General features: G+C 50.4%; 1 protein-coding gene across 1 annotated transcript in view; it reads right to left on the bottom strand.

Moving 5' to 3' along the window:
* Positions 1-431: 431 nt before the first annotated feature.
* WNT3A (Wnt family member 3A) overlaps positions 432-24,476 on the bottom strand; it is a gene marked incomplete at both ends in the record, with an annotated part of 46,836 nt that continues 22,791 nt past the window's right edge. Inside the window, 2 exons of the mRNA XM_084885196.1 lie at positions 432-911; positions 9,573-9,838. Of these exons, the coding sequence (XP_084741322.1) occupies positions 432-911; positions 9,573-9,838 (746 nt within the window). The remainder of the gene's footprint in view (positions 912-9,572; positions 9,839-24,476) is intronic.

The raw sequence follows: 24,476 nt of genomic DNA, 5'->3' as shown, positions 1-24,476 counted from the left end.
GGGCAGAGCCAGGTTTCGGGGCCCAGCCTCCTGCTCGCCTCTGCCGCCAAGCCCCTCCTTCCCCCAGGCCCAGCCGGCTCTTGGGGCTCTGCAAGGCGTGGGCTCTCTCCGTGGGATTGATTGGGAGCGCGGGCAGATGTCAGGCCTTTCCAGAGCACCGGACCTGGGGGGCCCCTGGTCCCCAGCCTTCAGAGGAAGAGGCTGGGGACAGGGGTCTCGACCGCTATTTGTCAGGAGAGCTGCTCTACATAGAAGAGTGGGGTCGGATGGAACCTTACCAGGAGGAGGTGGCAGGGCGGGATTCCCCGCTAGGGAGCTGGGTCCCAGAGGAGACCCCGCCCTCCTCCGAAAGCCTCAGCCCGAGCCCCGCCCCGTCCGGGAGGAGCCCCGTCGGAGGACCCGCCCCGTCGGGAGGCCGGCGGCGGGCCCGCCTACTTGCAGGTGTGCACGTCGTAGACGCGCGCGCACTCCTGGCAGCTCACGTAGCAGCACCAGTGGAAGACGCAGCGGCACTTCTCCCGGCGCCGCTCGGCGCGCGCGTTGTGGCCGCGGCCGCAGCACAGCAGGTCGCAGCCGTCGATGCCCGGCGAGCTCACGTTGCAGGCGCGGTCGCGTGTGCCGAAGGAGCCGGTCTCGCGGTTGGGCTCGCAGAAGTTGGGCGAGGCCTCGTAGTAGACCAGGTCGCGCTCCGTGGGCGCCTTGAAGTAGGTGTAGCGCGGCCGCAGCGTCTCCACCCAGCCGCGCGACTCGCGGTGCTTCTCCACCACCATCTCCGAGGCGCTGTCGTACTTGTCCTTCAGGAAGTCGCCGATGGCGCGGAAGTCGGGCTGCGACCACCAGCAGGTCTTCACCTCGCAGCTGCCCGACAGCCCGTGGCACTTGCACTTGAGGTGCATGTGGCTCGCGATGGCCTGCGGGAGCGCGGGCGGGGCGTCAGGGCCCTCGCTCAGCGCGGGTGCCGGCTCCCGGGACCCTGCTCCTGGCGTGCGGCCCCCGCCCCGGGCTCCCCGGGCTCCCCGGGCTCCCCGGGCAAGGGCAAACCCAGCCCCCCTGCCTGCTCCACAAAGCAACCGTGCCCGCTCCAGGGGCCTGCAGTGCCATTCCCTTCTATGTGCTCCCGTGGCCGACCCCGAGATCCCGCGGTGCGCGGGGTGGAAGTGGGTAGAGTAGGGGGCCAGGGCCATGGAGCCCCCCTGCTCTCTCCTAGGCTGGCTCTAAGTCTTGGGCATCTGTGACAGAGTGAAGGAAGGCCGGGGCTGTAAGGAGATGATGTAAGTGCAGACAGGAAGAAGGAAGGTGTTAATTCTAACCTGGAGAACCCAGGATCGAGGCCCGGAGGTGTAGGGCGGCTGTTGGCAAGACTGAGAGCTACTTGAGTGTGGCTTGCATTGGGCATCTTCAGGGCCCAGGGAAGCTGGGATCTTGGACTGTAGGGGGTTGGGAAGAGGAGGAGCGAGGCAGTGCAGGGCACCAAGTTGTGGAGGCCTGGGGGTGGACAACCTGCAGGGCCTGGCCAAGTGGTGTGTGTGCTTCTTCCTGTGGGAACCCCAGGTTCTCTTTGGGGAAAGCGGTGAAGGTGGGTGACTTCATCAGACCTAAGGTTGCCTTGCCCACTGTGGTGGTCACCACTTCCCAAGAGCCCCGGAGGCGAGGCTGGTCCAAACGGAGAAGTGCTGGGAGTGCAGACCGAACACCGGTTTGTGTCAGTCCTCAGACTTTGTACAAGAGGATGTAAAAGATCTCATGCATGATTTTAGTATTGATTGCGTTACTGAAATGGCAGCGTGCTGGGTATAGTGGGTTGAATAAAATTTAGTATTAAAATTAGTGTCGCTGTTTTCTTTTGCTATGTGGCTACTAGAAAATGTGGTACCTATGGCCCTCCCACTGGACGATGCTGGGCTCTGCATCCAGATCCTTCCCTGTCCCACCCCCATCTCCCTGCTGTTTCAGCTCTTCCCTTGCATACTTGCACTTTTCCTGGGCACTTGTTAGTTGCCCCCACACCAGTTCATTTCTGTCCAATCTCCACCATCTTTCCTTTCGTGGCCAAGCTTTTCCAAACAGGAGCAGCTGCTTTCTCCTCTGCAGCCTCAGTCTCTTGTTTTAGTTTGACTTTATCAAAGTTATAGATGTTTGTGCTTTAAAGCAGCGGTTGCCAACCTTTCGGCCCTCACGTATCACCAGTGGTCTGTAGACCACCCGTTGGCAACTGCTGCTTTAAAAAGCCCAATAATTCCCAAAATGTGCTAAGAAATATAGGAACCATGGCCAGGTAGCTCAGTTGATTAGAGCATCATCCCCATAGGCCAAAGTTTTGGGTTTGATCCCCTGTCAGGGCACATACACTGAGTGGACAGATTATTATGATCTCTGAACGCATAATAATCTGGCCACTCAGTGTGTGTGTGTGTGTGTGTGTGTGTGTGTGTGTGTGTGTACATGAATTCATGCATGGGTGGGGTCCGGCTAGCCTGGCCAGGGGGAGGAGACAGGTTGGCTGGCCTGCCTGCTGGCTGAACTAGTTAAGGGGACAATTTGTATATTAGTCTTTTATTATATAGGATATACACTGAGTGGCCAGATTATGTGTTCAGAGGTCATAATAATCTGGCCACTCAGTGTATAAGAATTGACCAATATTCCATAAATAAGTAGAACAACAAATCTCCCCCCCCCCCCTCTCTCTCTCTCTCTCATAAAAAAAAAAAAACCACAAAGGAGTTCTGCGCCCACTCTCTCCTCAGCACTTTCCTGACCATCTAACGTAGTGCTGTGTGCCTCTCACAAACCTTGTGTTTGGCATTGTCTCTGGACCTCTCATCCCTGCCCCTGCCACTCTGATGCACATTTCCAACGTCTTCCTACCTTAAGAACTAGAGCATATTTCTAGCTGGATCAATATTTAGTGCTGATGGTATTGGGATTGTTAAATGTCAGTTCAGTTGAGCCATGTGGTACGTTTCCATTACTTATCCTTTCCTACAAGATGTTTTGTTGTTACTTTTTGAATATATGTATCATGGATTCAGCCTCAAGCTCTCCCTTAATTGTCTAAGTATCTTTTTCAAGACACTTAAACACACCAAGTGTCTAAACACATCCATTTCATTTTGGAGACATCTTGTTGAGAGGTCTTCTGGTCCATTTTAGGAAATGTGCTTGTCTGGAAACAAATCTTTTCTACTTGAAAGTTGAAAAATGGCTTAAGAAAATTTCTTGGCTAAAAGCTCCCACATCCCCCCCCCCCCCAATCCCCCCCGAATTCTGAGAGTACTGCTCCATTTTATTCTGTCATTTATATTTTCTTGGAAACTGATGCCATCCTGGCTCTGATACTTGATGTGAACTTCATCTTTTCCTGGGCGGCTTGGAGGCCATGTCTGTGCTGCCAGCTTGGTGTGGGTCTCCCTTTCTTGTTTCAGTCACTTCCTGTGTGGGCCTGTGTGGTCTGAAACCCGTGATCTCCAGTCCAGGAACTTTCCTGCCTTATTTCTGTGCCAACTTCCTCCTCTTCTTGTTTATCACTGTCTCTCATGGACAGAACCTCCATATTTTCTGTTCTTCCCTAGTCTCCATCTCTGTCTTTTCCCTTCTGCTTTGTGGACAAGTGTCTTAACTATCTACCAGCCTTTCTGCTGAGAGTTTTTTTTTTTTTCTGCTGTCCTATTTTTAATTACTAAGACCTTCTCCCCATCCCCAATGTTCTCTTAAATTAACATCCTATTCCAAGTTCATGGGTACAGTATGCTTTCTCAACTCCCTAGTTTTTGAAGTTTTCTTCTCTCTTTACAACATCTCTTTTCCATAAGTTTGCATCTTTTTTCTTTGTTTTGATCTTTACCTTTGTGATTGCTGGAGGCGGCCTTGGTTGTCTGTTTATATTTAAAAGCAGGCCACTAGCCCTAGCCGGTTTGGCTCAGTGGACAGAACGTCAGCCTGCGGACCGAAGGGTCCTAGGTTCAATTTGGATCAAGGGCACACGCCCAGGTTACTGGCTGAATTCCCAGTAGGAGGCGTGCAGGAGGCGGTCAACAGTGATTCTCTGTCATCATTGATGTTTCTATCTCTCTCTCCTTCTCCCTTCCTCTCTGAAATCAATAAAAATATATTTTAAAAAAGAGTGTAAAAGGCAAAAAATAAAATAAAATAAAATAAAATAAAATGAAATATAACCAGGCCACTGAAAATCTTGTTGGAAGCTCCTGTGCCTGGGAGGGACTTGCCAACTTGAGCCCTAGCCCCGGAGTGACTTGGCCACACTGTTTCATTGGAGACATTAAGTCTCTTCTCCTGGGTCCCTCTGATTTCTAGGGCAGAACTTTCCACTCTCCTGCCTGTGGGTGACCCGGCATCGGTGCAGCATTAGGAGATTAGGAAGAGAAATGCACACTTAGGTATACTTCTTTCACTTGGGTGGCCTTGCCCTTAGCTGTGCTTGCGTCCCACAGGCCAGACAACCCCTGCTTTACCCTTTCTAGAAAGGAAGTTTGCAGCTTTCTGGTAAAGGAGGAGTGTTGCCTGGGTGCAAGAGTTGGACAGAAGAGCTGGTGGGTTAAAAAGTGCTTTTAACATAGACTTCCAACCAGTCTTCCTGTTTTCAGCCCCATATTTCCTTCTGTTTCTCAAGACACCTGATGCTAGTAATTCCCGAGTTGTTGCTCAGATTTCGGTCTGCTGGCTTAAGACTCTGCTTTCTTGGGCCTACTAAGACACTGGATATTCATGTAACTGCTTTTTAGCTTTCAAACTTTCATGGCCATTATTACTTCTTCTGTTTTTCATGTTCTCAGGAGCCTTATTTATGTTAAAATTTATTCATTGTCATTTTAGTGGGTGATTAGGAGGTTGCAGAGGGAAATACTGTGTTGGCTTTGTTGTCTTTAACTGGAAACCCTCATTCATTCTTCACTTCTACAATTTTTATGTGATTCTTTCCCAAATCTACTCTATTATTTTTATAGTTTCCAGTTCCCTGCTGAAATGTTCAACCTTGCATTTTAGCTGTATGAATGTGAGCATTTTTTATAATTATTAATCTTATATTATTGATGAGAAAACAGAGGCTTGGGAAAGGTTAAGTAACTTTCCCAAAGTGATAACTATTAAATGAAGGGTTGATATTTGAATCCGCGTCAGGTTTCCTCCCAAAACCAAGTCTCTTAGTATATTCCTATGCTATTTCTGAAAGGATAAATTTTTTTTCTTTTTTTTTTTTAAAAAAAAAAAATAAAGTTTTTATTGTAGATAGTATCACATATATCTCTACTCTCCCCCACTTTACTTCCATCCTGCCTATCCCTATCCCTCCATGTCTGCCCTACATAATTGTCTGTGTCCATGGGCTATGCCTATCTATTTATATAAAACTCTAACATGCGAATAGACTGAATGGTGGGACAACCAAACAACCAGTTGTTATGGCATGCGCTGACCACCAGGGGTGCGCACGGAACATGGCAGGCGTTGGCTGTAGTGGAATGGTGAAGCAGGTGAGTAGGGGCACCAGACCAAGGCAGGTGCCAGTTGTTGCCATTTGGGTGAGCCTTTGGTGGTTACTGAAAATTCTTTGCTCCTGTGGTCCTGCCTGGTGCTTGCACCTGCTGCTGGTGCCAGCCCTGCTCACACCCACTGCTGGCACCCAGCACCAGCCTCAATCACTCGGCACCATCAGTGGGTGCAAACATTGGCTGCTGGCCTCGATTGCCCCTCAGGGTTTCTCCACCTCCCTCTGCTCCTGAGGGGTGATTGTAGCTGGCAGCCGCCCCTTACACCTGCAGCTGAAGCCAGAACTGCCACTCATACTCATTGCCGGTGCCTGGTGCTGGTCCTGATCACCCCTGAGGGCTTCTCCACCTCCTCTTGCTCCTGAGAGGCAATCGGGGCAGTAGTCACCACTTGCACCTGCTGATAGCATCAGCCCCTCTGGCACCTGCTGCTGGTGCTGGCCCCAGTCGTCTGTGCTGTCAGCAGTGTGAGTGGAGCCAGCACCATCAGTGTGCGTGAGCAGTGGCAGGAGCAGGGTTGCTAGCAGACAGGGAACCAGGGCCCCAGTGGGAGGGACCAAGTGGTGGCATAGAGGATGGGCTGAAATCCGCCCCTGTGCCCACCACAGCCTTGTGGCCCACAGTTCCTTTCAAGGTGCACAGATTAGTGCACTGGGCCCCTAGTAAGGATATAAACTCTTTAGCTTATCTCTTCTCATTTTCCCAACCCCACATTGATGTATGTCAGTCAGTCTGTTCCATGCCTCCCTGCTTCAGGTCTTATTTTGTTGGTCAATTCATTCTGCTCATTAAATTCCAAAAATAAGTGAGATCATGTGATATTTGTCTTTCTCAGTTTGGCTTTTTTCACTTAGCAAAATATTTTCCAGGTCATCTATGCTGTTCCAAAGGGTAAGAGATCCATCTTTTTTATAGCTTCATAGTATTCCATTGTGTATATGTCCCACAGCTTTTTTTTCCATTCATTTACTGATTGGCTCTTGGGCTGTTTCAAAATCTTAGCTATTGTAAATAATGCTGCTATGAACATAGGGGTGCATATGGTCTTTCTGATTGGAGTTTTTGGGGTTTTAGGATATATTCCCAGGAGTAGGATTGCTGGGTCAAATGGCAGTTCCATATTTTTTGAGGAAACTCCATACTTTTTTCTATAATGGTTGCACCAGTCTGCATTCCCACCAGCAGTGTACTAGGGTTCCTTTTTCTCCACATTTTTGCCAGCATTTGTCATCTGTTGATTTTTTTTAATGATAGCCATTCTGACAGTTGTTAGATGATAGCTCATTGTGGTTTTAATTTGCATTTCTCTGACCATTACTGACTTTGAGAATTTTTTCATGTGTCTCTTGGCCATTTGTATGTTCACTTTGGAGAAATGTCTATTCAGGTCTTCTGTCCATTTTTTAAATAGGTTGTTTGTCTTCCTTTTGTTGAGTTGTATGAGTACTTTATATATTTTGGATATTAACCCTTTATCAGATGTATCATTGGCAAATATGTTCTCCCATACAGTGGACATCCTTTTCATTTTGGTGGTTTCTTTTGCTGTGCAGAAGTTTTTAAAATTTATTTTGATGTAGTCCCATTTGTTTATTTTCTCCTCAGTTTCCTTTGCCCTAGGACAGTGGTCGGCAAACTCATTAGTCAACCGAGCCAAATATCAACAGTACAACGATTGAAATTTCTTTTGAGAGCCAAATTTTTTAAACTTAAATTTTTTCCAATGCCACAATCTTCAAAACTGACTCACCCAGGGTGTGGTATTTTGTGGAAGAGCCACACTCAAGTGGCCAAGGAGCCACATGTGGCTCGTGAGCCGCAATTTGCCGACCACGGCCCTAGGAGATGTATCTGTAAATGTACTGCTACATGAGATGTCTGAGATTTTACTGCCTATGTTCTCCTCTAATATTTTTATAGTTTCATGCCTTACATTTAAGTCCTTTGTCCATCTTGAGTTTATTATTGTGTATGGTGTAATTGGTGGTCTAATTTAATCTTTTTTGCATGTGTCTGTCCAATGAACATATTTGTTTATAATCTGTGTCTAATCATTCTAGTATTTAGAGTCCTGTTTCTGTTGTTTTTTTCCCCCCTCCTGATTACCACTTATCCATTGTGTCATCAGCTCATGTGACAGGTTATCCTTCTCTATGGCTAGTTTAGTTATGTGACATTTAAAAATCCATTTTATGGAAGTTCATTATAAAAAAATGTATATATTTTTATATCTAAAACATGACACAATTTTAAAATCACCAGGTCCTCAGAAACTCCCATCATGCTTTTTTCCAGTGGTTGTCCTCCCCCTTTCCAGGGCACTGATTCTGACAGCATTTCCCTGATGACTAGTGATATTGAACACCTTTTCACATACTTATTGGCCATTCCTATATTTTCTTTTGTGAAGTGGCTTTACTTTGTTTTAGCCAACTTTTTTATTGGGTTATCTATCTTCTTAAAAAATTAATTTGTAGAGTTCTTATATTACAGCTTTAATATATTTTTGGAGATATTATTTCCTCCTGTGTGGGTTGTGTTTTTAGTTTCATGGTAGTGTCTTTTATGAATAGATGTTTCTTTAAAAATTTTTGTTTTAATAACTCACCTGATAATATTTTCCCATGGATTTTTAGAGAGAGTGGAAGACAGAGGGAGAGACAGAGAGAAATATCAATGTGAGACACATCGATTGGTTGCCTCCTGCACACGCCTACAACCAAGGTATGTGCCCTTGGCTGGAATTGAACCTGGGACCCTTCAGTCCGCAGGCCAATGTTCTATCCACTGAGCAAACCAGGCTAGAGCTGAATAGACATTCTTAATTTAAATACGGTCCACATTTTTATATTTTTCTTTGACCTATTTAAGAAATCTCTGCCTAAGATGTCTCCCTTAGGTTTTCTTCTAAGCATTTTTTGTGCTTGTTTTACCTTTTCCACTTGGATTTGTAATTACATTTATATATGGTGTGAGGTAGGGGTCAAGATTATTTTTTCCATATTGTGATCCAACGGACTGAGCACATTTATTGAAAAGCCCATTTCCCCTCTGCACTACTTTACCTCCCTTCAGATAAATCACGTGACTGCATTCTTTACTTTTAGCAGGGTGCCTTTTGTCTTCCATCCTGCATTTATTCTGTCTTCGGCAGGAAGATGAGACTGACTCACCTAGTCCCTGTTGTTGGAAGTTGAGTGTCCCGTTCACTCTTCAGCCCTCTGCCATCCCCTGGTTCCACTGGGCAAAGCCAGCGCCATCTTTGTGTTGCTAAATCGACTGGACACCTGCAGGTCCTTACACTGTCCCTGTTATCAGCAGTCAGTCCTTTGTGAGTTTCCCACTGAACTTCTGACCCAGTCCTTCTTAGCAGGGCTCACAGAGCCCTCAAAGCTTGATCTGTCAGTCTCCCCATTTCCCAAATTCTCCTCTTCCTTCTGTTTTCCATATTCTACCCAGACTAACTCATGTGCAGCCTCACCCTGGGCTGCCCGGCGGCTCTCCTGGCCTCCTCCCAGCTAGATCACTGCATCACTCTGCATTTCCCCGCTCACTGTCTGACAGCAGTCTTTTTTTTTTTTTTGAGACTGCAGCCTGGGTCTGGACCGTCCTCTGAGCCAGTTCACCCTATGTGTGTACATTCCCTCACACAGAGCATCCAGGCTGTGCTATAGTTGCATCTCTTCAGCTGTGCAGGAGCTTCTGCAAGGCAGGCCTTTATCCCATCCCTCCTTTCCTGTGATCCCAACTCCACAAGAGGACCTGCCATTCTGTGGAAATACCCAGACAATCGTAGAGCAATTGGACACGACTGTGTTTCAGACCAGGCCACACTCCTCAAGGGACCAGGGGTGTGCTCTGAGGGACCCCCGGGACATCCCCAGGGCACAGAGGGCCATGGCCAGAGACCCTCCCCAGTAAACAGGACAGTGGTCGGAGGGCGCCCTGGTGCACCCTCAGGCACACAGGCCCATGGTCGAAGACACTGCCCAGTCCCCGAGGACGCCCAGGGCAGCGGTCGGAGGGCCCCCGATGCACGGCTAGGACACAGGGCGGTGGGCTTACCTGGCGCCCAGCCTCATTGTTGTGGCGGTTCATCGCAGAGCGGGCGTCAGGCCTATTCTCTCTCGCATCCGCGAACTCCCGAGACACCATCCCACCGAACTCGATGTCCTCGCTGCAGCCACCCCATTTCCAGCCATGGCCTGGCGAGCCCTGGTGACGGCTGCTGCACCCGCAGATGGCAGCGGAGCCCTCAGCGCAGGAGCGTGTCACTGCAAAGGCCACTCCGGCGGAGGCGATGGCGTGCACGAAGGCCGACTCCCGGGTGGCTGCGAAGAGAGGCGTGAGGTGGGCAGGGTGCAGGGCTGGGGGAGGGGGTGCTTGTCCCCAGAGGACCCGAGGAAGAAGGAGAGCTTCCTCAGAGAAAGCCCACCAAGGGCCAACAAACACAAGAAATGATGCTGAAGGGCACTGGTTGTGGGGAAGTGTAGGGACGTGAGCACCCTGCGTGCTGCTGGCTGGAGGGAAACGGGAGCGCCTCTTCGAAAGTGGTTTGTCAGCTTCTCAAAAACATACTCGTACCACCTGCCCCAGCCATCACCCAGGTATTTCCCCTGGAGGAAGCCCGCATTGACACGAAGACCAGGAGCAAATGTCAGGGCCGCTCTATGTGTAACAGCCCCAAACCGGCAGCTCCCAAATGTCTGTGAGAGGGGAGTGAATGAGCATCTCTGGCCTACGATGAGTCCTGTGATCGGATGGATATACAGGGTGGTGACTGCATTGTATACCTGGAAGTTGCTAAGAATACATCTTGTGTTATCACCACACACACAAAATAGTAACTGTATGAGGAGATGGATGTTAGTTACACTTATTGTGGAGATCATTTCACAATATACAATATACCAAATCATCATGTTGTATGCCTACAACTAATACAATAGACACCGAGTGGCCATAATAATCTGGCCATTCAGTGTATATCCTATATAATGAAAGACTAATATGCAAAATGTCTCCTCAACTAGGAGTTCAACCAACAGGCAGGCTGGCTAACCGCCCATGACTCCTCTCCCTCTGGCCAGGCTGGCCGGACCCCACCCATGCACGAATTCATGCACCAGGTCTCTAATATATATATATTAGAGACATATATATATATATATATATATATATATATATATATATATATATATATATATATATATATATATATATTGAGTGGCCAGGTCATTATGCGTTCAGAGATCATAATAATCTGGCCACTCAGTGTATATGTCAACTATACCTTCATAAAAAATTGTGGCATTTGTTTAAAATGGAATTTTATTTAGCAGTAATTGGTAAAAGAGCACGATGTTTCTCAAAATAATCATGCTAACTGAACCTCCTGGGCAGAGGCCCCGGGCAGGCCTGGATCCTGCTGAGCTCCCAATGGCTATAGGCGAGTGATGGTAGAGAGGTGCTGTTGCCTCCTCACCCCACCTCAGTGCCCAGGGGGCTTTTGTTATGGGAGGGATATGGGTAGATGGGCTCTATCCTGGGGAGTAAGCAGAGGTTTCAGGCTGTTTCCAGGTTTGCAGCCAAGCATGGGTACCCTAAACCTCGTGAATGCACACACCCAGCTTCACTCACATCCACACACACCTGTTCCGCCAAAGTGAACATTTCCTCAGATACCGAGAGGACATGCCCTCTGCATTGGCTCCCACTGGCCACCGGGCCCCACTTGCACTTTTGCTTTTGGCGATTCTTTCCATAGACTTACCAACACTTTCTAACAGCCCGGTGCAGGCTCTGGACACGTGTCCTCCTGGGCTCTGAACTGAGCAGGCCTGTCTCTCCCTGCTTTTGGGAAGCTCTAGTCCACAGCCCAGCCATAAGTCCCAGAAGGCCCCCTACTGCCAGTGTGGGACTGCCCCAAACTGAAAGCTGCTCTGGTCTCGGGGGCCCAGGCCTGTCCTGCTCACCCCACCCTCTCCTAGGAGTCCAGCCCTCACCATCTCCCACCAGGACCTGAAGGAGCTCCTGGTTGGAACCTGCACCCTCAGCCTCCAGCTTCTTCTCTGATCATTATGTACCACACACAGAGACATAGGGATGTACACACACACACACACACACACACACACACACGACAAGGACGCACACACACATGCATACACACATACACGACAAACACTCACATACACACCCATAAACACACTCATACACATGTACACACACACGCACCCCCCCATAGACAGTTTCTTGCACACAGACACGTAGAAACACATATAGATACACAGAAACGCAGAGGCATGCAATACATACACACATACATGCACAGATATATTAATACATACCCATAGACACTGTCACACACAGAAATAGATATCGATATATACAAATAGATATTCATCTCACATAAACATGGCCACACAGCCACACACAACACCTTCGCAACACCCCTGTAGATACTCTTACACATAGACACACATGCACACAGAGACAGACACATAGGTACATGGACACACAAACATGCTTGCATACATATACATATACACATACATATACATATACATATACACACAGAGACCCACCCATAGGCTCTCTCACACACTCCCATACACACATATACACATGTACACACATGCACACACTCATACACAGGCCACTGGCACAGTGCGTTGTCCAATGGCCATCTGGCTCTGCCTGGCCTCTTCTGAGTTCTTGACATTGTGTCCTTGCTTTACCTGCCCCTGTGCTGCCCTCCCGGTTCTGTCAGCCACTACCTGGCCTCCAGCCACTGCCCTTCCCTCAGGTTTTTCCAGATGTTCTAATGCTCATGCAGCATCTGCCTGGTCCCATCCCTCACTCTTTGGGGCACGGGACAGGACCCTGTGGCCATGAGGTCTGGGCATGATCTGTTCTTGGCCCCTCAGACTCCTAGGCCCCATGGGAGCTCCCTCCTTCACCCGCTTGTTCTGGAAGCTCCCTGAGGCAAGGACTGAGTCCTGTTCACCTTTTGTTCCCAATCAGGCGATCACACAAGTGGTTCCTGAGGAGTGAGGACCTGGTCTGAGGAGAAGGCAGGGGGTCTAGCCTGGTCTGAGCCCTTCTAGGCAGGCTTACTCTGTGTGTCTGACTCTCTGACCCTCTCCACTCAGCTTCCCCTTGAACAGATCCAGGGTAGCTCCCCTCATCTTCCTTTTTCTCAAATACCAGCCAGGCAGCTACCTCCCTAAGACTCACGAAGCCCCCTCCCTGTAGTCCTTACATAATCCGATGAATCAGTTCTCAGGCAGGCCTGCAGCAGCCCTTGCTGGCCGAAGGCATCTGAGTGAATAAGTGCCAGGGTGCTGAACAGACCCCTTCCCCTCCTGTCTCTGCACTCAGCAGAGCTCCCACCTTAGTTTGTATTCTCAAGAACTCAGGCTGTCTCCTTCCTCCTTCTCAGGTCCTCACTCTCAGCTCTTCTCTTTCTCTCCTCTCCTGAACTCAGTCAGATGTCTCCTCTCCCACAGGTGTAGCCTGGGTTCGGGGCTGTAGTTAGGATGGCTTGTGGACCCCTTGGGGGCCAGCTTTCCTGGCCACCCCTCCCAGGGCAGCTCAGGGCACAAGGCAGAACCAGTATGGCTTGGACACCCTGGGCCCCTCCACACACAGCTTGGTGCCTTTCTCCACTGCACCCTCTCACTCTCTGCTGGATGAAGGCCTGGCTGCCAAGGTCTGAATACCCTCCTGCAACCCCAGCAGAACTGCCTTTCAGCCCAGGGAGCTCAGGGCAGGTTCCTACAGGAGGGCCCTGCTCTGCCTCTGCCTCCTCCCTCCTAGCCCCTCTCTCCTCTGAAGATAAGGGAGAGCAAAGGCCTTGCCCCACAGCTCTCAACAAAGGCTTGGAGATCCCTGCTTATTAACCTCGGGCAAGCAGCCAGGGCCTCCAGACACACTTGAGGGAAAGGGCGTGTGGGGTGGGTGAAGGGTTGGGGAGCTTCCCTTGAGCTTGGAGGAAAAAGAACTCATTTTTGCCCAGCTCTGTCACCAGCTAGCTGTGCAATCCTGCACACGCTCCTCCCGCCCCCACCGGGGCCTCAATTTCCCCTTCTGCCAGGTGAGAAGACCTCTCCCCTGACAAAAGCCTGCCAGCCGAGGATGCCACCCATGGAGCAGCCTTCACTTCACCAACGGAGAAAAGGAGCCTCTGCCTTATGTTTCAGAAAAAGGTGCTGTGGTTTGTTTTGGCAAAGGAAGTCCATTTAAAGGTCAAGATAGGCCTGAGCAGTTCCCCGCAATACTGACCTGGCACCAAGAAAGACTGAGGCTGCGCTGGAGGAGCTGGGTAGGCCCCTCCCACCAGAGGGACTGAGGTTGCCATAGCCAGCAATGGGACAGATCACACAAATGGTTCCTGCACCATGCATCTCCCCAGACAGCCAGACAGTGCTCTGAGGACATCCCATTGCTCTCAAGGCATTCTTTTTTTTTTTTTTTTTTTTTTTTTTTTTTACCTGAGGATATTTTTTCCATTGATTTCTAGAGAGAGAGGAAGGGAGGGAGGTGGGGGAGAGAAACATCCATGTGAGAGAGGCACATTGATTGGCTGCATCCTGCATGCGCCCCCACTGGGGCTGGGGAACCTGAAACTAAGGTACATGCCCTTGCCTGGAATTGAACATGAGACCTTTCAGTCCGCAGGCAGATGCTCTAAGCACTGAGCAAAAATGGCCAGGGCTGCTTTCAAGGCATTCCTGCCAAGGATGTACCACCTTTTTCTAATCACCAGGAGACCCAGAGGCCTGAGCAGGCTCCTTCCAGTCTCAAGGGCACAAAGGACAAGGGCCAGCATAAGATCCTGGACAAAAAAGGAACATTGGTGGAAAAAATGGGTGAAACTTGGGGAAAATCTGAAGCTTAGTTAATGGTGATGGAACTTAATTCTCATGGACGCACCTGGTTTGTGCTAGGTCAGCCCTGGGAGAGGCCTGGGAGTGAATTTGGACTCACTCTTGCAATGTTTCTATAAGTCGACACTTATCTCCATAAAAAAAAGTTAAAATGCACCCTGAGGCCATGCAGACGGAAGATCCTAGAATGCCCATTTGACTTTAACCCAGGAGCAATAGGGAGGCTTGTGGGGGTTCATGACCCTCCCGAAACCGTAAGCAGGAATGACAGCGCATGTCTGAAAACTTGTGCTGATTTCTGACTCTAGGACCCATTGCCTCGATCAGATTTCCACAGGGATCTGAACACAAAGGCTATAACCCGTGGCCAGAATGGCCTCCGCTTACAGAGGAGGGGTGCAAGCTTCCCTGAGGTCATGGGTGAGGAGGGTCTGGAGCTCATTGGCTGCCACAGTAGCAGCCAAGTTGTTATCCATGGGCAGCAGCTTCTACAGACTTTCCTGCTTCTGTTTACACAACATAGCGGCTCCTGAGGAAGGGATGGGCAGCCATCCTGCCCTGGGAAGGCACCTCCTTCACTGCCTTCTTCCCAGTGGGCTGTGCAAGGTTAAGAGAAAAGGAGGAGACACAGGCTGTTGTGGGAGGAGCTGCTTAAGGACCAACACTTCCAGTTTGCAGTGTCTCTGGGGAAGAGCCTGGATAGGTTTCTTGAGCTACCTTAGGCCTGCTCCCTTCAGGCCCAAGACTCAGTCCCACACTGCGATCAGACAAAGCTGCTCTGTAAGACAAGCATCTTCCACCAGGAAACCATCTTCCCAACTTAATGTTGTCTCATTAGCAATTATTTACTGAGTTCATGCAAAATACCAATGATTTATCCTTCCTTCTATCCATCTCCCATCCATCCATCCATCCATCCATTTACCATCCATCCACCATCTATCCATCTTCTGTCTGTCCATCAATCCTTTCATCCATCGAGTATCTGAGAGTCTATAATGAGACATGAATTAAATTCAGAACTAGGAATATGAGATAAATAAGATGCAAGGTTCCATTCTCAAAAGCCAAGGTAAGAAATATGAAAGTGGATTGCTGCTCCACGTGATGAAGTCTCTAACAGCCCAGGCTTCCAAAAGTTGAAAGAGCTGCCTATCCAAGTGATAATTAAGCAGAAGCTGAATGACTGGCCGATTGTCCTATGAGAGAATCTTTGTACTGGGGAAGAGGAGGGTGAACCAGAGGAATCCTTCCATGCCATTAGTAGTAGGCTCTGCTGTTGCAAGTCAGGTTCTCTGCTTTGGGCTGTGTGAAGTCATTTGCCTTTGGGAGCTTACAGTTCACGAGGAAGAGAGCAGGGGGGATAAGGCAATATGAGAAGTAGGCTTGGCAACAGGAGCTTTGGGGCAGACCTGGGATAGATGGACGGTGGATGAGTGGATGGATGGATGAATGAATGGATGAATGGATGGATAGATGGACAGATGGCTAGTAGATGGTGCATAGAGAATACATGGGTGGGTGAGTGGGTAGATAGGTGAATGGATAGGTGGAGAGATGATAGATGGATGGTGGATGGTTGGGTAGAGTCTGGTGGAGGAGGAAGTCCTGTGTGGCAAGAACTGGGCATCTGGAGGAGGGCAAGAAGAGGGGCCCATCACAGCCACCAGCGCAGCCTTAGGGGTGGGGACTCAAGTGTCTCTTCCGAGATGGGCTTTGGCAATGACTCCAACTCCCAGAACTTAGAACTAAAAGGATCTTAGCAATTCCTTTGTTTTCAAGGGTTTGTCAAGTGTCAGAGATCATTTGTGGGCTGAACGAGTACTGCCAAATATTATTACTTTTTCATGAGAGGGCAAAACATTTAAACAATGACTATCATAATTTCAGAAAAGGACTTTTTAACATCAAAAAGGCCATATTTTTAAAGTCCTATATGTTGAAGAAAGTTCCAAAAAATTATTCTAAGGATCTTGCTTTTCATATTTCACCATGAAGCTGGTCAGCTGGCACCTATTCCTTGAGTACCACCTGTGTTCATGGTGGACAAAAGGCTCTGTCTCTGAGCTGACCTTCCCTTCGGGAGGTCACCCAGGGGGCCATTTCAGTCATTTCAGTCAGACTGATAGGGAGGCACAGCCTGAAGGCCAACTTGCCGTGGACCCTGAATCCTTTATCATGGATGAGAAAAGGGGTGCCCTACTCAGCCCCAGCAGCATGTGGAGGTTCAGAGCAGGTCAGCCACTGGCCCTAGGCTGCACAGCTGGGAGTACATACCCCAGACAGAAGTCCTGGAAGAGGCTTCTGCACCCCCAGCAAGGGGTCCTGAGACCCCACCAGGCTGTTTCTGTGGTTGCAGCCTTGAAGAGGCGGGGACTCCACCTACCGCACTGGGCCCACATCCCACTGCCTCCTCCTGGGAGGGGAAGGCTGAGGGGCACTAATCCTGGACGCGGAGGAAGGGTTCCTGGGATGAGCCGTTGGCCTGAGGAGACACTGTACTGGCCTTTCTGAGGGACAAGGGTAACTCCAGGCAGTGGAGGTTCCTGGAAGGGGACTGTCCAAATGTGATCTCTGAACAGTAAGCTGAAACTCTTGGGACATTCTGTCTGTGGGGTTCACTAGGTGGTCTCTTTGGGAAGTTCTGCAGGGACAAGGTCACCCTGCCCTATGGCCACAGTTCTTGGAGACATCTACATCTATAAAAGATCCCAGGTGATTCTCCAGCTGTAGGGTGCTAATGCTGGATGGAGGAAGGGCTCCTGGGATGAGCCCCCAGGCTCCATTGCGGCCTCAGATTTGTAAGACCTTGCAGGTGTGTGGGAGGGGAGGCGCTCACATGAGGGTCCCTAACACAACCTCCCTGCCCTGGGTCCCCGGGTGGGCTGTGTATCTCTGGCCGGGTCCGTACGTGAAGCCAGGCCCTTGGTAACTGACCTCTGGAACTCAGAGGCCTGTCTATTGTCACCTGGTGGCCAGGCAGGGACTCAGCCAAAGACAGGGTGGGGTATGACCTCCCTAGAAGCTGCAGGACCTGTTTGCTAGAGTCTCTTCTTGGCTGACATCCGCCCTCACCTGGGTGCAGCTCTCTCCACCATGGGCTCCATCTCTCCTCAGGTCAGTGCTGACCTTCAGGCCTCTAAGGGTCACTTGGCCCTTGCCTGCCTATAGATCATCACTGGTGCATCACAGAGAGAACCCGAGTGCCCTCAACCATCTGTACCCCAGCCTCCTTCTCTGTCTCCCCCCGCCCCCCCCCCCCCACATCTCCCCAGGCGCCTTGGGGGCTACTTGGCCACTTGGCAGGTGGCAGCCCAGGTCACTCCTAGAGCGTTCAGTAGGTTGGCACCTTCCCTCAATCAATGCCCCAGGACGGTGGCTCTGCTGGACCTGGCTGGCCAGTGCCTCCCCTTCCACAATGCCTACCCTCCCTGATCCCAGAGTGAGGTGGGCAATGGAGGGGGGGGTGTCTTGATGGCATCTGGTAATACTGCATCCTGAAACCACCTGAGAGTGGAATTCGGCTGGCACCCCACTGTGGCCAAGGCAGTGGCCTCTGACACCGCCCCTCCGGCGTGGCCAGTGTCCTCTGATTGCCTGCTGGGGCTAATGAATTTGGCTTTGTGAGCCACTGTCATGCCGCATTAGGCCCACAATGGCCTGTGATATTTTATATGAATTTCCCCCTCGTCGGCGATTAGGCCATGGCAAACTGGTCATAGCAACCGGGAGGTATGTGCGGGGAGCGCTGTTCACACGCCGAACATGGCCCTCGGGCGTGTGAATCCAGCAGCATTTTCACTTTTCTCTGTGGCTAATCTTGTCGTCCTGGTGGGCGCATTGTGCTCTGAGCCGGGCGCGGCAGGGTGTCCTAGAGTTTCTCTGGCGCTTTCGCCCCCTCCCGCTGGGAAGAGTTAATGATATACGGGGGAGCCCCCACCACCCAGCACAGAAACACTTTCTCATGAGGGTCAAAGGTTGCAACCTGGATTGGGGACGCTGATCCTGTCGAGGGCCTCCTATTCAGGCCCCTCCTGAGCCCTGAGCCCAGCTCGTGCCTGCACCCAGCCCTCCCAGGAGGCAGCAGACCACCTCTTGGAGCAAGTCCAGGAAAAGGGCTCTGCCAGGGAGGGGAGGGGCATGCTGCCCCCCTCCTACTCCTCCTTAGCCCAGCCCGCAAGGAGAACAGGAAAGATTGGGGTCTGGACACACACCTGCTGAGAACTTGATTGACCTTCCCAGATCTTGCCTGAGGGGCTGAGGGGTCCTGGGGGAACTGATCAGTACTCTGAAGTGACAGGCTCCGGGCCCTGCTGGCACCAAGGGCACAGGACGCATGAATAGACGCAGCGCAGTGCCCGGTGTCACTGGAGGATGCAGCTGGGGGCCTTCCATTGCTTTCAGGTGAAGTGCCCACCTGGGTGGGAGCCCAGCCCCCTGCAAAGCCATGTGCCACAGGGACTCCCCCTCACGCTCGGACCTTAGGCTGGCCACATGCACTGTGCTTCCCAGCAGGTGTGTGGGAGGGGGGAGCTCACATGAGGGTCTCTCCTACTTCAGGGTGTCTGCTGAAGCTCCTAGCTCTGAGACCTGTCTTTCTTGCCTGGAGGCCTCCCCACTCCTTCACCTCATAAGTCAAGAAGGGGTGTTGGCCAGCTCTGGGAAAAGCAGGCCCTTCAGGTGCCCAAGCCCTGCCAGGGGTGGGGAGCAGATAAGCAGCAATCCTGCGCCAGCCTCCATGCACTCAGAAATTCTTCAGATGCTTTTTGACCTACAACGCATGCTAAATGGTCCTGCTGCCTTGCAAGCAGGAGGGGGCACTTGTCCCAAGCTAGGGCTCACTTCTGTCACCCAACCCCACCTTCCCGCCAGCATGTTCTGTGGGTCCAGCCCCAGGCTATGCAGGTGGCAGGGAGTGTGTGTGTGTGTGTGTATGTGTGTGTGTCTGTGTGCTGAAAGCGGGAGCTATGAGCATATGCTCTTCCCTCATATCCTCACACACCCTGCACACACTTACACATGCTCAAACATGCATGCACACATGCCCACACAAGGCTGGGCCCCTATCCTAAGCTGGCCTGCTGGTTAAGCTCTGTTCAATGAGGCCGCCACAGTGGGGGGGGCCAGACCCATGGACCCCACCGCAAAGCCTGGGTGACCTCTGAGATGATTAGGGCTGCCCTGACTCTAATCCAATCAGATTGATTACAGTCAGGGGGCAGGTGAGGAGGAGGGCTCCATAGTTGTCTCCAGGAGCCGGCTTCTCTCTGGGGCACCTGCCAGCTCCTTCCCCAGGCCACTCACCAGTGACCAGGCCCTTTCTCAGCCCCACGGCAGGTGAGCGAGAGCAGGGCTTCTTCCCTATTCAGACCAAATGGTGAGGGCTGGGGGCTGAAGCACTTGTAATCTAGCAGGAAAGGGGGGAGGGGGGATATGTGAGAGGGAGGGGGTGGGAGAGACTGGATAGGGGAGCCAGAGGGAGCAAAGAGCAGAGACAGGAGCTTGGATATAGGACGAGTCAATGTAGGGAAGTGGACATGGGGAGAGCGGATGAGGGGGAATGAACAACAGAAGAGCGATGTGGGGGAGTAGATGTGGGGAGTGGACATGGGGGAGTGAATGTGAGGAGAGCTGATCTGGGGAGAGTGAACATGGGAGATCAGATGGGGTGTGGATGAAAGGAGGATGGGCATAGGGAGAGTGGACCTTGAGTTATAAGGGGTCAGGACACGGAGGCCTCAGGAGTGTGCCTGTGGCCTGCTGGTGTCCAGACTTCCTAGGAGAGGCTCTGAGGAAGTTAAGGGGTGCAGAAGAGGAGGGCATCTCCCTAGGCCCTGGGTACCTGCTTGCCCCAGAGAGCCCCTGCTGACTCCACATGGGCTGGGGTACCCTCAGGAGTCCTGGCCGGGCCCCTCACCTTGCCTTAGTTTCCTCACACATAATTCTGGGTCATCTGATGGGTATTAGGATTCAATTTGTGGCATGGTGTAAAACACTGAGCACCCCACCAGAAAACACGGTAAACTTATTGTAAAGGAAGAGAGAAAACTCTTTGAGAGCCAGTTCAAGTGCCACCTCCCCTGGAAAGTCTGCCTACACGGGGATATCCGGGCACAGAGCACATCTTTCAGCCACGCTCTCAGAACCTCCTTACTAAGCACCTACTATGTGCCAGCGCACACACTGGAACTGCCCCTGTGCACCGCTGTGCACCTGCTGGGCATAGGGTGGGGCACACGAGACTGATGTGATGGCATTGGTGGGGCCCAGACGGAGCCAGGAAATGGGGAGAGGCTCTGGGGGCTTGGGGCTGCTGCCCAAGTGGGACCTGTGGGCTGAGAGCTGAGGAATAGGAGCTGGACAGGATGAGGACTTTGATGATGGGACACAAAGACTGCCCTCACTTCAGATTCAGGGCGTAGTGAGGCGGGGTACAGGGATGGGCAGCTCTGGGTGGTCAGGTAAGATCTGCGATAGCATCGTCTGAAGCGCACAAGGAGCAGGAAGTATCTCAGGAGAAAGCGGGACGCTGAGTTGCCCTGGGGTGTGAAACAGAGAGGAGAGGACGAGGTCTTAGTCAGACAGACGTCAGGGCTTCAACGGCCTTGCTGACCCAGGTGTGTGTGGGTCTGAGCATAGCTGGGAAATTGCGGTTTGGAGCTGAGGATGACAGGACTCATGTACTAATGTGTGAAGAATGGACAGAGCCTGCATCCAGTGAGGGTAATGTTGTGCTCCAAGGGAACAACGGCTTACCCCAGGGACCTTCATGCGGGTCAGTCCGTGTAACACCGGGGCACCTGGAAAGGAGTCAGAGCCCTTAGATGGCCTGGGGGTTCCAAGGCATCTTTGCTTAGGCTCCTGCCTCCCCTTCCAGGGCCACTCTCTCCCCTCTGCCCGGAGGAGACCCTTAGTCTTCCCGGCGTGTGGCCAGCCTGGCGTTGGCTATGACAACTGGGCCACAAAGCCCCGTGCACATCAGGTGCTTCCAATTTCTCCTTTCCCACAGAATGAAGGACAATCCAACTGAGTCACGAGCTCACAAATGTTAAAGCTTTTGATGATAGATTGCTATGTGATTTTTGGATCATGTAACTCAAAAAAGTGCAAAGAATCAAAAGAGACATTATAGCCCTAGCTCGTTTGGCTCAGTGGATAGAGTGTCAGTCTGTGGACTGGGTTCGATTCCAGTCAAGGGCACATGCCCAGGTTGCAGGCTCAATCGCCAGTAGGAATTGTGCAGAAGGCAGCCAATCAATGATTCTCTCTCATAATTGGTATTTCTTTCTCTCCATCTTCCCTACTCTTTGAAAAATAAATAAATAAAATAAAACAATTGTCCTTAAAAAAGAGACAGATATATATATATATATATATATATATATATATATATAGTCTCTCTCTCTCTCTTTTTCTCCCTCCCTCCCTCCCTTCCTCCCTCCCTCCCTTCCTCCCTTTCTTCCTTGTGCTCTCTCTCACTCTTCCACATTACCAATTCAGACGAATTGGTATCCTCACACCGAGATCTATAAAACTAGCTAGCATTATACCCAGTGGTAAAACACTGCCCACTGCTCTTCAACATTGTTCTGGATGCTTCAGTTAGGGCAACTGAGCAAGGAGAAGAAACAAAGAATGTCTAGATTGGAAGGGAGAAGGAAAATAGTCTCTATTAGCAAATAACATGGAAATCCCAAGGAAGTCATAAAAACTATCTGACTGATAAACCTTCAGCAAGGTTACAGAGTATGAGATCAATATTAAAAATTGACTGTGTTTCTTTACACTAACAATGAACAATCTAAGCATGAGATTAAGTAAACAGTTCCATTTACCATCATATCAAAAAGAATAAACTACATAGAAATAAATTTTATAAAAGAAGTGCAAGACTTGTACCCTGAAAACAATAAAACATCATTAAAAGAAATTACATTCCATGTTTCTGGAGCAGGAGACACTATTGTAAGATGGCCATACGCCCAAAATTGATGTGTAGAAGCAATGCAATCCTTAAAAATTAAAGCTTTTTGCAGAAATTGACAAGCTGATCCTAAAATTCATATAAAATGGTAAGGGCCCCAAATAACCAAAGCCTGGACAAGCAGAACAAAGTTGGAAGACGCATACTTTTGGATTGCAAAACTTACTGCAGGTAATCAAGATGGCGTGGCGTGGGCATTGATGGGAAAGACATGTGGAGCAATGGGGCAGACTAGAACCCATAAGTAAACCCTGGCTTCCCAACCCCATCGGAGACAGCCTTACTCTACCGCCACTGGCAGCCTCCAGGGAGGACAGGCTTCTGCCTTCTTCCCAAATCCTGCTGTTTCCTTTTGGGGAAGTGCGAACCCGAGGAATGCCAATCTGGGCTCTGGAACCAGAAACCCCGAGAGCCCTAGGACCCTGTTTGGGGCTCCTGGCCATGGTACAAGTGCTGAACATGCTTCCCTGCTCCACAGCACCACGACCAAAGCACAGCATAGGACCCATATAGGCAGCAACTGCACTACATACATGCTTGCTCACACATGCACACACACGTTCATGCATACATATACACCATGCAATGCACACTTGTGCATATAAACAGACACACCACACATGTACACACACACACCCCACATGTATATACACATCAAACACACACACGAACACCAAACACACTACACACATTTGCTCAAACATGTACACATGCAGCCATGCACACCCGTACAACTTTATGCACACATACATGCCCCATACTCACACGTGTGCAGACACACATACAGACACATGCATACACTCGTACACACATGTTCCCACATGCCTGATGTGCCACATTGCCCTGTGGACCTAGCTCCTCCCATGCATGGCAGTGGCCATCCCCATAGAGAGCTGCTATATAATTATGCTTATGGTAGTTCTGTGAAATCAGCCGAGTAGCAATTATTTTTCCATTTTGTAGATGGGAAGGCTGACACTCCAGGAAGTGAGTGGACCCCACAAGCTCCAGAGAACAGGGGCTCACCTCGGGGAGATGGTTATAAACACCTGACATTGGGGAGTCCTGGGCCCTTGAACAAACACCATCAGGTCCTCCCAGCCCTCAATGCAGCATTCAGCTGTACTCCCAGGACCCCTCCTCAGTGGGCCCTGCTACATGCATGCCAGCAATCCCAGGACCTGGTGCATCTCTCGTTCTTTTTCTTTCTCTTGTATTCTGAGGGCATCTGCACCCGTGCACATCTTATCCTTTAAGCTCACCTCTTAAGGTGACTTTATCATGCCATCAAGGGATGGGGTTTGTGTCTCCTACCTTTGACCTTGGGAGGCCTTTGAAACTGCCTCAATGAATGTGGTGATGCCTGGTTCCTGAGACTAAGTCTCAAAGCAATACGAAGTGACATCAGCAAAATGGCAGAGCAGGATGTGTCCAGTGCTTGCCTTCCACGGAAACATGGAAAAAAAAAATCAAGCCTGTCCAATGTGTCTCAGTGGTAGAATGTTAACCTATGAACCAGGAGGTCACAATTTGATTCCTGGTCAGGGCACATGCCAGGGTTGTGGGCTCATTCCCCAGTGTGGGGTATGCAGGAGGCAGCCGATCAATGATTCTCATCATTCTCTCTCTCTCTCTCTCTCTCTCTCTCTCTCTCTCTCTCTCTCTCTCTCTCTCTCTCTCCTCTCTCCCTCTCCCTCCCCCTCTCCCCCTCTCCCCCTCTCTCCCTCTCTCCCTCTCTCTCTCTTTTTCTCTCTCCCCTTCCTCTTTGAAATCAATAAAAATGAATTTGAAATAATCAAGCAAAGACTCAACATAGTCAGAACATTGGAATGGAGCCCAAGGTTTCCAGCAACCAAGTGAACCATCCTCTGACCTGAAGTCTTGAGATGGCCGTCTTTGTTTTTTTCATATGGGTAGATGGTTCTGGATGGAGTCTAGTGGATATTGTTCCCAAGGATTTGTTTGGAATTCCTTAAAGGACTGATATAAAAAATTATAAGTTTCTCAGTGGAGAGTATTCCTTGAAAACATTGAAAATCAAATAAACAAGCCTCTGCCACCTGGGGGGAAAGATTACAGTTGGCTGCCTGGGAG

Source organism: Pipistrellus hanaki (assembly GCF_964339955.1).
Source record: "Pipistrellus hanaki genome assembly, chromosome: 5".
NCBI classification, from domain to species: Eukaryota; Metazoa; Chordata; class Mammalia; order Chiroptera; family Vespertilionidae; genus Pipistrellus; species Pipistrellus hanaki.
This window is presented reverse-complemented; position numbering and strand designations above follow the sequence as displayed.